This window comes from Dipodomys merriami, unplaced genomic scaffold (assembly GCF_024711535.1).
Source record: "Dipodomys merriami isolate MVZ:Mamm:240054 unplaced genomic scaffold, mDipMer1.0.p SCAF_4, whole genome shotgun sequence".
NCBI lineage: Eukaryota > Metazoa > Chordata > Mammalia > Rodentia > Heteromyidae > Dipodomys > Dipodomys merriami.
This window is the reverse complement of record NW_027205603.1, coordinates 41,458,043-41,475,116: the sequence shown is the minus strand read 5'-3', so window position 1 is coordinate 41,475,116 and position 17,074 is coordinate 41,458,043. Positions and strand designations below refer to the sequence as shown.

At 35.6% G+C, this 17,074-nt stretch overlaps 1 protein-coding gene across 15 annotated transcripts in view; it reads right to left on the bottom strand.

Annotated features, from left to right (window-relative positions):
- CUNH8orf34 (chromosome unknown C8orf34 homolog) overlaps window positions 1-17,074 on the bottom strand; it is a 413,720-nt gene that overhangs the window by 129,754 nt on the left and 266,892 nt on the right. For 12 of the 15 annotated variants that reach the window (XM_069990879.1, XM_069990886.1, XM_069990876.1 and 9 more), the window contains one exon: window positions 15,029-15,164. In XM_069990879.1, coding sequence (XP_069846980.1) covers window positions 15,029-15,164 — 136 coding nt within the window. Of the gene's footprint in view, window positions 1-14,650; window positions 14,735-15,028; window positions 15,165-17,074 lie in introns of those variants that run through there. The other 3 variants (XM_069990877.1, XM_069990884.1, XM_069990890.1) reach the window with 2 other exon arrangements.

Genomic DNA, 17,074 nt, shown 5'->3' with positions numbered 1-17,074 from the left:
GTGAGCCAGGCCCAAAGAAACACAGGTCCCATGGTTTCCCTTATTTGCAATAAGTAGTATATGTCTAGGACAAACAGAAAAGATTAAAAACTACGGACATTTGACCATATAAGATGATGTTAAGCAAAATGAACCCCAAGACAGGGACACAAGAGGTTTTATCTTTGTTGCTGTTCTTCTTAATGTTCTTATAGTACATTTACTATGTGATTTTTTTGTTTCTTTTGTATGTTCCACCCCCATGGTATAACTCGTTTTGATTGTATTTGATTCCAGTGCCCTGCATCTTGTATATACACTTCACTTTTCTAATTTGGGGAGGGGAAGGGAAAAAACAAAATGCTTCAATAGGGATACAGGTTGACCCATTGTAACAATGAAATATACAAGACACTATGTTGAAAACGAACTTTACAACTTCGGCGGTAGGCGGGGAGTAGTTTGGGAGGGGAAGGAAGGGATGGAAGGGGAAAAACAGAGGAGACGGCAACAATGCTCCATAGGAAATGTACTCATTACCTTATTCATATTACTGTAACCCCTCTGTACAGTATTTATACAATAAAAAAACATATAAAAAAAGACTGGGGAAAACCAAAGAGAAGTTTAACAACTCCTCTATATCTCCTGTAATACATCAGAGATAACCCAAGGAAATTAGATAATCATTAGATCACAAGAGTTGTCTTACACTTTAGGTTTGAAATACCATGCTTCTCTGGAACAAAGAAGGGAGACAGGAAAAACCTAAAGGGCTAGGTAAAACACTGTCAATAGGGGTGAGTCTGTTTGCAGATTTACATTTATCCCTTTTCTGTTAAGAGTGACTTGTGATACAGACATCCTTTCCTTCCTGAGAAAGAGATCACAAGAGTAGATTCTTTATTAACATAAACTTCCCTTGTGAAGAGTAACTTCTACACTGTGTCTTGTGTCTTTAATTTCTCAATACAAGTAGCTCAAGATCATCCTATAACTAAGAGGCCTGGTTAGGGTGATATAGTCTGATTGTCTACCATCACCTTTTGAGATAGCATGTACTCAGCCTCTCAGCATAATCATAAAGGCAGAAATAGACAAAGAAACCATAAGTAGATGCAGACATTAAATCCAAGATCAAGTAGGCTACAAAAAGTCAAAAGTGGCTATTTATTGACAGAGGACTTTGAATAAAAACATACTTTTCAGGGCCAGAAGAGGAAAACAGGAGATTTAGGTATTTCCCAAAGATCCACTAGCAACATACCAGATCTCAGTGAGATTATTTGACTCCTTTATTATTTCTTTTCAAACAGCCTTACTTTAAACTGTCATTAACTAAAGTAAAAATTCATTAATTTTTCTTATTTTTATCAGAAAAGGAGCTTTAAGGTCTATGTGTGACACCACTAAACAATTTTTAATCTAATAAGTAATGATTTATGTAGAAAGAACATTAAGTACATGTCATAAAAACATAAATAACCAGCTGAATAAAGGTAATATTATACCTCTAAGGAAGTCATAATAGGTGAGCCAGATTCAACAAAAAAAATTTGAAGAAGTTTACTTAAAAGTATCAAAGATAGAGCTGGGTTATCATGGCTCACATTTGTAATTCTAGCTATTCAGTAATCTGAGATCTGAGGATTATAATTCAAAGTTAGCACAGTTAGGAAATCTATGAGACTCTTATCTTTAGTTAGAAGCTAGACTGGGCAGAAAAGACCCCATGAGATTCTTATCTTCAATTAACTATTCAAAATCTGGAAGTAGGACTGTAGATCAAGTGGTAGTGTTAGCGATGAGCACAAAGAGTCTCAGGGGCAGAGTCCAGGCCCTGAGTTCAATCTACACAAACAACAACAACAAAAGTCAGGGACAGTGTCCAGACGCTTGAGTTCAAGCTCCGAACCAGCACCAAATAAAAAATTAAATTATAATGTCAAAAAGAAAGAAACAAGAATTCTTTAAATAAGAGGTAGTATGGAAAAATGAAATAGTTTAAATGATTTCAGAATAGTGATATTTAATCAAAATGAGAAAGAAAACATACTGGTTACTTGAAGTAACAAGAAACTGAAATAGAACCAGGCACTGATATTCACCCAAGAGATATGCCTAATATAGGAAAGGGACAAGTGGGAATATGTTTTCAGAGAGAAAACAAAAGCTAATTCTCAGATGGGCCACAATCATTTTACTGGTGCTTCCACTGAATTTAAGAGCTGAATATCAAACAAGAAGAAGGAAATTTAGGAATTTGCAAAAAACAAGAAAGATGATATACAAAGAAATAATTTAAAAAACAGTTGGCAAACCCATCAGCAACAATTACGGTAAGAACCTATGAAACCGTAATGTTTGGCTAAACCGTTTCTCAAGTTGGAGACAGAATGTAAGACATTTTCAGACAAATAAAACTTAAACATCTACCCATGTAGTCTGAAGAAAAGGCTGAATTGTGTATTATAGCAAGAACAAAAGCAAATTGTGAGAAAAATGTTTTTCCAAAGAGATTTGTTTTAATGATAGCAAAATCTTAACTCACTGCCCCCCCACAAAGTGCTTTGCTGTTATTGTTACAGAAAAAAAAGCATAAGGTGATGAGAAGGGAAACATTAGCTACATTGGATAAGGTAGTCAAAGAAAAAGAACAAAACAAAACAAAGCAGCAACAACAACAACAGTTATACTTGCTCCAAAAGAAGAAAACTGTTAAGAAGCAAGCAAAAAAATCTAGAAATTAAATTAAAAAAATAACTTGAGACCATAATACAAACCAATTTCTAGTTACCAGAATATATATGTATATATAGATATGTATCTATATACATATCTATATACACATATGTAGATATGTATATATATCTTTACTCATTAGGGCTCCCAAAACAGAATAAGGCTCAGCCCTCAGAATTCATCACATTTTTTCTCCCTTTTAGTTTGAGATCAACTGCTCCCTCTCTACCATTTTTATAAACTTAGTAAGCAGTGTTTGGGGAAATGAAACATTGAGAGTCATACTTCAAAAATCTTGTATGGCCAGGCACAGTGGTGCACAGCAATAATCCCAGTACTTACAAGGCTAAGAACTGCATGCTTGCAGCACACTACAATTCATATTGAAATCCAATTTCTAATGTGATGATGTGTGGAGGGGGAACCTTTGGGAGGCAATTAAAAGCACAGCCTTCATGAATAGGATGAATGCCTGTTGACATTTGAATATGGTCCTGTCCCCAACTCTTGCTGGAATTTGACTGCCATGGAGGTAGGGGTTAAAAGGTCTTATGATGGAACTCCCTCAAATTAAATTTTTCTTAAATAACTCATCAGTCCCCAGTCCCACAGGAAATACCATGCTGATAATAGACACAGCTTGTCCTCCAAGCCTCGGATCCTGGTGCCAGGAAGATGCAACAAGACCCCCAAAAGCCTGAATTGAGACTTTTTGACGTTATCTCCTAGCTCAACTGATTAAGACTTAGAATTAATTTTACATGTGTATATTTCCTGGCTCTGCTCTGTAAAAATTGTAATACTGATATGGAGGAGGGGGGAAATCAATAACAGACTAAGAATCCTTCTCCCCATTGGGGCCAAAATTATAAATTAAATTAATTTTTCCATTTTATATAGTGTATTTCATTTTCTTCTCAATAGAGCAAGTCTCTGGTCCCACGGCTAGATCATTATGGCTGGGGGCTCTGCTAACAAGATTGATAACTTTCCTTTGAGAGACAGGGAGCTCTCAAAGCATTCTGTGGAGTCTGGCTCTCTTTCCTCTCCCATGCATGTACTTACCTACTTTTCTCTATTCATTTTTATGCTGTGCTAGAAAGCAGCATGAGGATATCTCTAGAAGCTTACTAGGTGTTGAAAGCATGCTCTTGTACTTCCCAGCTTTCAGAACTATAAACCAAAAGAATCTGCTTTTTCGTTATTTATTACTCAGCCTCAGGTATTCTGTTATAGCAACTAAAAACAGACCAAGATATTGTTATATGTGAATTCAATAGCAAGATACAGAAAAGTCACATTTTAAGAGGTCAAATTAGGAGTCTTTATTAGAAAGCTGGTGACTGCAAGCAGACACATGTCCCCCCAAAACTTGCAGCCTCCAATGCACTTAATGCTTTTAGAAATCAGCCATAAAGGTAGGAAAGTAAAAACAGGAGAAAAACAATCTCAACAAACCTGATCAATTCTAATAGAGAGCTGAAGTGGAATGCCATGGTGACCAGAGGAGAATCAGGAGACAGGAGGCCTGGTACAAAATGGCAGCTGAGCTGGGTGGGAACTAAACAGGGTGGTGGTCAGGTGTCATGGCCACAGGGAGCTGGAGAGACTTGGGAGTTCTTGGTATAGATCTGGCAGGTCCAAGTCCTATTGTCCAAGTCCCTGCCCATCACCTGGGGGTGAGACTTCACCTTCATTCCAAAGAAGCCAAGATGGCACCAGTTAGATCCAGTGTCATTATTTCAATAGTATCCTCACCAAAGAAGACCAAAGAGCTAGCTAGCTACCTATTTCAGCAAGTGAGGATGCAGTAAGTCAGCAGTCTTCATTCTGGAAGAAGGTCTTCACAGAGCCAGACCATACTGGCTCTCTTAGACAGAGGTTCATTTGAAACTCTTCCAGCTCCTTCCCCACCCCTCCCCAACTCCCCACCCCCCTGCCCAAGTCCATCCTCCACCAGCTGCAGAATTTTTTTTTCTGTTGAAGTAAGGTCCTTCCTTAGCTTCTATTTTACCAACTGCAGTATAAAAACATTATTTATCATATAGTTCCCAACAGAGAAGCGGGAAAAAGACACACCTCTGGATGGATAATGAAGATTCCCACCAGCACAGAGATTTTTCTGTCCATTGTGTCATTGTTTCCCATAAAAAAAAACCCTTCACGCCCCTGATCTCCCTCAAAGATGAATATTTGAGAAAGAAAATTTCCTATTTTTTTAAGGCACACCTTGAATAAATTTATGTCTTTATAGTGAGTGATATCTGTCTCCAGAATTAAGGTACAGGGAGCTATAAGTAAAATGAACCTTAGTTTCCAGTTACATCCTAATTTCAGCTTTCTAATTTTGGAACTGTAAGAAATAAACTTCTATTATGAGCTTCCTAGTCTGCAATGGTGTGTTATAGCAGCTAAAGATGAAGATATAAGAGTATTCAGCAATGGTCTCAAGTCAAAGATATACTGAAACAATGAAAGCAATAATTAGTGGAAATTATACCCCATACCATATAAAGTATTGTCAATGATGCTAGAACTTGAAAACAAGTGATTTGCATGTAAATCTTTGGAATAATTAATGTAAACTAAAAACTAAAGGAACCACATAACCTTTAAAAATTAATTCAGTTGTGTACTGTACTTTGGCATAATTATTGATAAAATATTCCAAAAGACTTATTCCTATTTTAGAAGTTAATGATTTTAAATTGAACTAAGAATTTAGGGATACTCTAAAATTTATCTGTGGTCTATTTTCATGTCTCGTCAGCAAAGCAAATATTTTCCAAAGCTGGACAATTGCCACTTGTGTCACTTATTATGGCTTTTGTCATATAACAAAAAAGATTTTTAGACTGTGTATATGTAAATATACACTCATAATACTCTTCCATCTACTATGAGCCAAAAACTGTTACTGGAAGATTGTGCACTGACTTATAAATGAAAGGAACCGTGAAATTGATTTAAGAATTAAAGTGGCTCCCGGCTTCTGGCTAGTTTCTGTTGGTCTCATTTCTTCTTTCATACAGATCTCAAATGCACAAAGAAAGTCATATAACAGTATTTCTGAGGATGTAGACACTTTTCCACAGCAAGAGCCTCCATAAAGCTGCAATCAGTCATATTTGGCACAATCTAGACAAGCCATTTATGGAAATTTTTTTCCTATAATATTAACATTGTCTTCTACAGCTTGGATCTTGAATGTTCCTCCGAAAGCCAATCTAGTAAATGTTTAACCCTCAGGATGGACCTCTTGGAATATGGGAAAACTTTTAAGAGGTGGGGCTTGATGTGAGGTTCTTTTGTCATTGGAGATGTGGGGGAGGGAGGAGTTGAGGAGGGGGTGAGGGAAGGGATACTAGGAGAAAAACAAAGGAGGGGGTAACAATGCTCCAAAGGAAATGTACTCATCACCCTACTCAAGTAACTGTAACCCCTCTGTATGGTATCTTTACAATAATTATATATATATATATATATGTATATATATTTTCATACACACCAGTATATATATACCAGTTGGAAAGTATGTATTTGAAACTGAACTGAATATACCACACAATTCATTGTGTAAATACTGTCAATCAACCAATAAGCTTATTAGTGGATAGTTTGAAATTGGTTCACACAAGAACAGATATTCATCTCAGTATACAACATTCTGCACCGATGACCTAGTCCAGCTTTACTAAGTAAAATTTCAAGTAATCGCAAATATTTAAAGAAAAATTATAAAAAAAATTGGTGGAGCGATATGAGACAAAACAGTTTAAGAAAAAGAAAAACAACCCAGCATGCCATTTGGAAACAAATTCCTGCTTGGAGCCTCAGGCTGTAACAAAGTACTGTATGCTCTCTATAATCCAATTTCTTTTAAAATGGCTTTCCGCTTTCCACCCCCATTTTTGTGCCTTATTGATGTTAAGCATGAAGGAATCCAAACACTTGCACCATCAAAAGCAAAAAGCTTCTTACCATCTGGAATGCCCTGGCATGAGTTCACAAAAACAAGATTGAACTCCTAAGAATAGTAGTAGGTAGTCAGAATAAATGGGTGGTCTTTCTAGAACAAATGGCTTATAAGCTTCACTGAAACTATAATTTGGTACTTTGGTATCAGCATTTTTCTCTGTTAATTATGGACATCTTAACTATAATATTAAAATGAAAGTTCAAGGCAGTTAATGGAGAATTTGAAAGAAAGGTTCAAACTCTTGAAATTCAGTATTTATTTAAACTAAGTTTTGCTGGTAATTATGGATAATTGGCATTGTGGACTTGCCAAAACTACATGTCAATTGATATTTTTACTTAGTGTGATGCTTAGGCAAGGAAGGCCCATACTATTTAAGAATTTGTAGCTGTATTGGTAGAATGTTCTAAAAGTCAAGCCAAGAGACACCAATGACTATATTAAAAATTAGCTACTCAAGAGTAATTGATTTGAGGATCACAATTTAAAGCCAGCCTGGGCAAGAACATCCATGTGGCTCTTATCTCTATTAAGTTCCAAAAAGCTGGAAATGGAGCTGTGGCTCAAGAACTACAGCACTAACCTTGAACAAAGAAGTTCAGGGACAACACTCTGGCACTAAGTTCAAACCCCAGGACCATTACCAACCAACCAACCAACAAAAAAAACAAATAATATCACTAGTTAGAAGGACATGACTACAACTTACATATACAATATTCTAATTACTGAAAATTGTTTTATAATGGCTACTTTACTTTATGATCTAATGGCAGGGGAGGGATGTAATATGTGGGATTAGAATCTTTATACATTTTGGTGTTCATTTGCCTATAAGTAGCTGTGCATTCTTTCACTTGCTAACCAATGCCTTCTCTTTCTTTAAACCACACAAATTACAGCAATGTTCACACCAAAATAAAGTCATTAAAAGGCACAAGAGTGCCATTGCCCTAAGATAATTTCCAGCTTGAAAACAAGGCTAACTTACAGTTATGCTTTTCTAAAAATGTTTTAAATATGTAGGAAAATAACATATCTTTTTCTTTTATGTAATTAAGATAATCAATGAACTTTATACATTTTGATGTTTGTGTTTTGTACACTGGTTGTAAGGTTTGAACAGAAGGCCGAGGCACACTCCCTTCATTTTTGTGCTCAAGGTTAGTGCTCTAACACTCAAACCACACATTCACCTTTGTAATTTTTGGTGGTATTTTGGTGGTATTTATTTGTAGCTTATTTTCTTGTCTTGTCAGTAAAGCAAATATGTCTTTGAACCATGTTCAGTAAAGCAAATATGGCTTTGAACCATGATAATCAGTTTTGAGCTTCCTAGTATTACAGGTATGAGCCACTGATGCCCAAAAACATTTTGATGTTTTAGCCACTTTCTTATACATAAAACAGAGAACCATGTAATGTAGGCTGAATTCTTTTCTTTTCTAGATTTTGAAAACATATTCAGTAGCTATGTGTCTCTCTAGTCCCTCAACAGCAGGAGAATTTCCAGCCTCATGACTAATCATAACTTCTAACTGGATTCTGAATAAGAAGAACCCTGGACAAACATAGTTTCAGCACTCAGAATTTCAATAACTTTTTTATATGCCCCCCAACTAGGATTGCTGGGTAATACAGTGTTTCTAGTTGTTGTTTTCCGAGAAATTTCCACAGTGTTTTTTATAAATGTTTTATTGATTTATTTTTATCCACAAAGGGGACACAGGGTTTCCATTCCTCCACACTGTCACCAGCATTCATTATCTTTTATCATCATAGCTATTGTAACAGGCATGAAATTGATTTGGTTTATTGGTATTGCATTGCTTGAGTTTCTTATGTAGTTTGAATGAATATTAGTCCCTTGTCAAGGTATAGTTTACAAATATTGTTTTCTAAGCCATCAACTATGGCTTTGCTCTAGTGCTTCCTTTGCTATGTAAAAGCTTTAAAACTAAAACTGGAATGCCAAAAATGTATCTGCACTCCTATGTCAGTGTACTCACTAAGATATGCAAACCACCTGGGTATTCAGCATCATATGGAAGGATAAGAAATAGGTACCAGGTGTGTATGTGTGTGTGTATGTGTGTGTGTTACATATTCATTTTAAAAAGGAAAATCCTGCGTGTGTGTGTGTGTGTGTGTGTGTATGTTACATATTCACTGTTTGAAAAGAAGACAATCCTGTCAAAATCCACAAGGAAGAACCAAAGGGCCATTATGCTAAGTACCACAAGCCAGGCACAAAAAGACAAATGCTACATAATCTCACTTGCATGTAGACTGCTAAAACTTGAACTCATGAAAGCAGGGAGTAGGGTGATAGCTCCAAGAGGCAGATGGGATTGTGTACACAGAGAAAAGGCAGAAACTGATTTAAAAAAAAAGGCCACCAAACTCCAGTTATTCCAAAGGAATATGTTTTAGCAATTTTGCCCAAAATGTTTACTACAAAAAGCAATAATGCATTGGATATTTTGGAATAACTAAAAGAATAGGCTTTGAATTTTTTGAACAGAGAAAGAGAGCAGATTGGTAATGGACTTAGTAATTATCAAATCATTTCACATTTCACAATGTAAATCATTAGTCAGAATATCACAAATATCTGATATTTATCATATTACTGTCATTTTTATTTACTGTTCATTAAATTTAAAATATTTATTTTATAAACAAAAGAGGTTGGTGGCCCTCAGCTGAATGTTTTCATCTTGATAAGAACAATAAAGTTCTAGACATATCATATACAAACTCAATTCTAGACATTATAACCTCATTGAGGTAGAAAAGTTGGGTACCTTTCCTTATTTATTATTAAGGTCCCAACAACACTCCTATGGTGAGGAAAAGGCTAATAAAAGAAAAATGTAATCAATTTGTTTAATCAAAGTTTTATGTGACATTGGAGACTTAAGAAATAAAGACCCAAAGAGATTCAGGAAGAGCAAATCTGGTTCCTCTGACTTAGTTCAAAGTAGAAAAAGAGTTGGGGAAGAGGTAGGAGACAGATGGACAAAACATCAGAAAGACTTTGCTTCTGAAGTCCTCCTCTCTCCTATAGTTCACGATGCTCAAACATCCAATGTCACACTATCCTCAGGATTTGAGCTGCAACAACCACATAAATAGCTCACACGTGTTGACATACTAAAACAAGCTGGGAAAGATGAAAATGTAGAGAGAATTTTGATCACTAACGGCTCTTCAAAGAACATTATTTGATGTTCTTTTGAGGCACATTAACTGTCTCAAAGTCTCTGTTAGTGTCTTAGCTTATCCAGACAAGACATCCATCGAGTTGATTTATTATATTTTACCTTCCTAATTCAATGGGGAAAGGATTGCATCACATTGAAGCCCTAAAGAACAGCAAATCATTTGACATCTTATATTATCCAAACAAAAATTCTAGAAAATGGGGGATTGTTTTCTTTCTTGATCATTCAGAAGTCTTAGGCATGGCTTAGAAACACTAGACAGTTCTGAATATGGAAGTTAGATCTCCTTCCTTGGGAATTTTAGCAACCAGGGAGGATGAATGGCCTAAAAAATGGTCATTTTGGAAAGTTCTAGAAGTCTACTACAGCATAGTATATGTAGACAAATTTGGTCAAGAAATGTCATCCATTATTCTGCAGGCCTTTCTTTACCAAAAATTGTTTCCTCTTCCCTAAGTTCCCTCCTGTCTTCTTTTAGACAAGGAATAGAAGCTGCTAAATATAATTGAGTTTGGGGTTTCCAGTCTTTTTTCCTGTGATGTCTCTGTACATATAAAGGTATATATCTTTTTTCCTATAAATATGTTTGTTGTCAATTTATTTCATAGACTCAGTTATTGAATTCTTGGACAATTGAAAGTTTTCCCTCATCCACCCAGTATTTCAGTTATTATTTTAGCATTTACACAAATCTATTTTTATTTGTAAAAAATTATATACAACTAAAATTAATTTAATTTTTAAAATCAAACTTCATTTAGTGATAATAAAATTGTAGTGAAATACTGCCACTTGATAGTTTAAGAAAAGTATCATCCATGTAAAAATCATGTTCAGCATGTAAAATTTAATTACAAAATTCATAGTTCATAAAAGTACATTTATGCTACTGACAGCTTGCATTTCTCTTATAAATAAATGCCTGCAGTTTTCAGTCAGTGAGTATCTTGAGTGAACTCACCAGACACTTTTTTGCAGCATCAATCCTAGCCTTAGGGTTAAAAGGAAAAACTTGCTACTATGAAATTATTTCAGAATTTGGACCCATTGTTATCAGCTGTACAGATTTTCAAAGAAAATGAAAATATTGATCTTTATGTGAAATTGTAACTAATTTGTATGTTCTAAACATTTTCACACTTCTAAAATGCATATGTTGAAACCTAGTTCCTGATGTAAAGGTATTAGGAGGCAGAGCTTTATGCAAAGCATTAGTTCAGGATGGTAGAGCCTTTATGAGTGAGCTTAGTGCCTTTATAAAAGAGACTCCAGGACTAGGCCTACAGTTCAGCCATAGAGCATAAGTCTACACAGATTTGTTTCTGTGTTTGATCCCCAGTTCTGAAAGAAAAGAAAAAAAGAGTCAAGAGAGATAGGCCATAACTCATCCTTCTTCATATTTTTACCTCAAGAGGATGGAGTAAGAAAACAGCCATTTTAGGAAGAAGACTTCACCGGACACTAAAAGTCTGCCATTGCCTTGATTTTGGATTTCTCAGTCTCCGCACTTGAAAAATAAAAGTTTGATATGGCATTTTCTTTATAATGACCCATATATATTAGGGCACTAATCCAGTAGTATTTTAAATATTGTATACATGGACAAACAAAAATTTAGACGTTATCACAGTGTTCTAGTCTTTTACCTCAGCATCTGAGAATTTTCAACCCTGACTTAACATGTGTAGGAGTTAAAATTACTCATTACCTTACTCATTAACTGCAACCTCTCTGTACACTATTTTTACAATAAAAAACATTAAAAAAAAAAAAGAATTGTTTCTGCCACTGTGGTTGCCTGACATAAGCATTGCCATTGTAAGGGTATCTTACAAGAAACTCCTCACAAGTTCTTGCTTTGCCCAGGTGTCCTGGTTTTGGCTGGTTACTTACATTTAACCTATTTCAAACTATCCATGAGCTTGTGAATCTAAGTTCCGACTAATTGGAATGAGAGATAATAACATGTTATGGATAAAACCTTGGCCAACAGGCTGCCCAGACTGCCTGTGGAGTTTGCTTACTTACCTTCCTGTCCATCATATGCCATTCTACAGAAGTCAGTTTTTCCTTGCCAAGTTATTTTCCAGTTGGTGTCCTTGTTCTTGTCTGACACCCCAATATCCCAAAACATTTCCAACATATTTACAATCTCACAATATGTTTTTCTAGACCTATTGTAAAGCATGACAGATGAGGCAGTGACGGAAAGTGATATAGATTTAAAGATGGAAAACACTGCTAACTACGTGAATATATTACAAAAGTAATCTACTCTAAGTAGTATTGGAGAAAAGTCTTCATGATTCTATCATATTTAGACAAAACAACAGTGTTACTTTTAGACAATCTGTTCAGGAATGCTTGTTTAATGAAAAAATTTGGAATATAAAATAGAACATGTCTCTATTAGAATAAGCAGGCCTGCTGCCTTTACAAAATATCCAGGTTTTTGAGTCTAAGGCTTTTCCCACATAATGCAATATACTGCATTATTTGTGACACTGTAAAAACTGTCATTCAGGAAGTAGTGACATTGCCAATATTCAGTTATTGTTATCATATCTTTCGCTACTATGAATAAAATAGCAACAGACTGTAACAGACTAACATATTAATCTTCACAGTTCTTTATAATTAATATTATTTTTTCTTCTATATGACAGCCTTAGTAGTTACTCTAAAATGAGCAGGAGGACCTTCCATATTGTTTCCTATATTTCTCTGTGCATCCTATGAGATTAGAAAGATTGAGTGGATGGATGTAGTGGGAGGGATGGGGAAGAATGATGTAAGAGGTGATACTGATCAAGGTGCATTGTACTTACAAACTGACATGTTGAATTGTTATATATATATATATAAAGATATAGATATAGATATAGATATATAGATATATACTGTTTTTATATATATACTGTTAGTTTTATATATATATACACACACACACACACACACACACACACACACACACACACACACACAGTCAGTTGTGGGGGCTGAACTCTGGGCTGGGGCACTGTCCCTCAGCTCTTCACCTCAAGGCTAGCGCTCTATCACTTGAGCCACAGCACCACTTCTGGCGTGTTTCTGCTTATGTGGTACTCAGGAATCAAACCCATGCGAGGCAAGTACTCTACCACTGAGCCACCTTTCCAGCCCTGTAATATATATTTTAAAAAGAATAAGATTGGGGCTGGGAAGGTGGCTCAGTGGTAGAGTGCTTTCCTTGCATGTATAAGGCCCTGGGTTCGATTCCTCAGCACCACATAAGCAAAAAGAAAAAAGCCGGAAGTGGTTCTGTGGCTCAAGTGGTAGAGTGCTAGCCTTAAGCTGAAGAGCTGAGGGACAGTGCCCAGGCCCAGAGTTCAGGCCCCAAGACCAGACCCCCTCCCCACCAAAAAAAATATCATATAAAAAATATAATCATCCACTCCCAAAGACTCTCTTGTCCTTTAGAAAATACATCCCATTTTCTAGCAAAACAATCATGACTTCACTATGATTTCAAACATCTAAATCTCTACCTCATTGTTTTATCAACTTGGAGCCTTTGTTTTCACCTTCAGACATTAATTGGTGCTTAACAATTAAAAAAAAAGGACAAGAGTCTCAGACTACAGTGCCTGGATTTGAAATTGTTTACTGATTATGTTAATTTAACATGTAGAATAACAAACCTAATTCCCTAATGCATAAAAAGGAGGTAATAGTATCCATTAACTCCCCATACTATCTGAGAATTAAATGAGTTTCCACATGTAATATGCTTAGATGACCATATGATGACCAGTGACAATGCAATAAATGTCACCAATTGTTATTTGGTTGAAAATTTCTTGAATAAATTCAGCTAAAGGTTAATATTCAACACAGGTTGTTGTGATTTACAATCTAACTCTGTCATTGAGAAGGAGAATGATAATTCGAATCCTCAACAGTTAGAAATAACATTATTTTGACAAGACTTTCCTTCTCAGAACAGACACCTCAGTGCCGTCAACTTCTCACAAATTTTAAATATGCAAGTATGCGAGAAAGCCTAAAATAAAATGCCAAAGAACTCCTTCATCACTAACCTAATATCACAAATAATTTCAACTGCCAATTCACTATCACTTGTCTGAGTCCATGTTTCACAGTGGTTTCTCCGCACTGTGACACTTTTCTTAATCGTCTCAAACAACATCGTTTAATTTTGTTTTCATTTTTTTTAAGCTGGTGACAAAATAAAAATTCCAAAGGGGTAAAGCAATAGAGGAAAAGCTACCAAAATTTGATTTGATTTTCCTACATTTTCTCCCTCTCTTTCCAAGCAGTTAATCCCCTCTCAAACAGTACAATAGAACAGCTAGACATAAAGAAAGGCAGATAAAATTGGCTAGCCAGTACATTGTTCTTGCTAATCTGGACCATTTACATAAGGGTTAGAAGGCTAGTTTTATCATTTAAACAGACTTAAAAGCCTCTTTGCAAATGAGATTTAGTTCTTACAAAAGAATGAATTCTAGCTATTTGGTCAATTTCTGCTGGACCAGCACAGTGAGCTAACTGGGCAGTAACCACAAGCTATTCCTTAGGCCATGGACAGAATATGCAAAGATTACTCCCAGCTGCCAAAACTGAAAAGCATCAAGCTGATTAAATTCTTTCCAGTAGGTGAACAGGATAAGGCACAGGTTAAAAGGCCAAAGAATATTCAATCTTAACTTGTACCTGTACTCATTTTCTTTTCTTTTCTTTTCTTTTTTATTAAATGCAGGTACTTTAAAAGTGGCTTTGAACATTCAGAGCTTCTTGAAACTTCCTTTGAAAGGGAACAGAAGGGCAGACAGAAAAAGAAATTCAGAGACAGAAAGACCCAAAAGTAGTCTCAAGCTGTGCAGGGAAGACAAGTTAAACTCTTTGATTCATTGTTGGTCTGAGGGCATTGGGCACAAGGATCTATTGCAAAAGGAACTCCCTAGACAATGTTAGCACACAAGATAATTAGAAGGATAATGTTTCCTTAAGACAGAGGAGTATACTCTTTGTACCAAAGTTTTAGATTTTTCAAAATCAAAGTCATGTTTATGTATACTATAACTATTAGACGTTTTACCTGGCACACCTTGAACAGATATTCAGTGTGACCTTGGCCTGAGGCTCAGCAGGTTGAGTAGGACGGTTTTGGTTCAATTTGCTCCCAGAAGGTACCAGGGTTGTTACTCCCTCCATTCTTAAATCATCGAGATCCTCTGCAACAACACAATTACAGAGAACAAATATTAAGTCTAGTATAATTTTAAAGAAACTTAACAGTAGTTTTGTAGGCAAAACATTATTTTATATATCCCTCTAAAAAATATCTAACCACATGTACTACTTATTTTTTCAGTATTTCTAATAGCTGGAGACAAATTATATGAGATTAATAAACTCCAGAGTAGCTAACCCATTATCCTCCTCCAACAAGCAGCTCAGACATTTACACATGGTTCAGCAATTGCCAGCTTCCTTGTTTTTGTTTTTGCTTTTGTCTGGAACTCAGAGCCTACCAGAGAAAGCTGAATATAGTCCAAAATTATTTATATAAATTTTCCACTTCTAGTTATCCAGTTTCTCCATCCAAAGGCTTCCAATCAGAAAATAACTGAAACTCACTTTCTCACTCTCACTTATTGTTCTATGACAAGGGGACACAGTCATAATCCCCAGAGAACCCCTGTACCTTTCCCGATTACTCAATCAGGACTAAAAATAATCAACTTCCCTTATAATTCAATTCATCTAACTTTATATATGTATATACATATAATAATCCACTTCTTTTGTTCCAAGAAGATAAATGCTTTAAAAAGGATTTCATTTACTTATAGTCAGCATTTATTTACTTCTTAGCAAAAAACAAACAAAAAAATGAAATGTTAAAGAAAAATTACAATTTTGGTAAAATGCAATTATTATTCATGACATAATCTACACCAGGAAGTAAATCATCCTCTTTTGTTCGACTAAAAGCTATAATATAAAAAAAATCCTAGACCCCCTGAAAAAAATTCAGAGGGATTTCTAGATTTAAATAGATATTTCACCAATGTCAAATTTTCCTGAGGGTAATGGCTCTTAGTCACATAAATAGTCCTTATGTAATCTAAAGTTCTTCCTGTCAGCAACTCCAATAAGATCCCCCTTTGCCTATCTGTTCAAAAGTAATCCAAAAATCCTTAGAATTTGAACTCAAGCTCATCATAATCTCATCATCAGGACATAGTTGTGATGAGTTAGTTTAACCACATAGCTGCTATGTCAAAATTTGGTGTTTCTTCTCATTTAGTATCAAATTCCTCTCTACTAGTTTCTAAGAACACACACACTGTTTAAACTACAATTAGCCACTCACATCCATGAGATACCATTAGTCATCATGAGAAAAATAATATGGAACCCAAAGAAAATGTTCTGGAAGATAATTTTGCTCTACAGGTAGCCTTCATTAAGGTTGTGTGCCTATCTAAACTATTCAAGAATAGTTTCCTGAAGTAATGTAAAAACACAGCTATAAAATATCAGCATTTATCTCTAGATTCTGAAAAAAAAAACATGGTGCTAGCTTCCTTTACACTATCTTTGTCAGTCTGGGTGGCAATAGATGGTTTCAAACTGATACAAGTTAAAAATTCATTATGTTAGATATCATGATACAAATAAATAGATTATAACCTATGTTAGCTCAGCATGCCTAAGGAAAAACTTTAAAGACAGGTGAGGTCATTTTGGCTTCATATATTATCTGTCAATAAGATAATTATGGGAAAACTATAAAGGTGAAGCTATATCTAGGAATTAAGGTTCAGGGTCTTTTTTTTTTTTTTTTGTCGGTCGTGGGGCTTTGAACTCTGGGCCTGGGCGCTGTCCCTCAGCTCTTCAGCTCAAGGCGAGCGCTCTACCACTTGAGCTACAGCGCCACTTCCGGTTTTCTCGTGGTTTATTGGAGATAGGAGTCTCACGGTCTTTCCTGCCCGGGCTGGCTTCCGGGTCTTTTGAGAGGCTTCCAATGGATTTGATGCTGCTTCTACTCTCCAAGTGATCTGAATTTGTTTTAGAATTTATATTTAGTTGTCTATTTTTATGAGGGGATGAAATATCATGCCAAAAATCTAGAGTC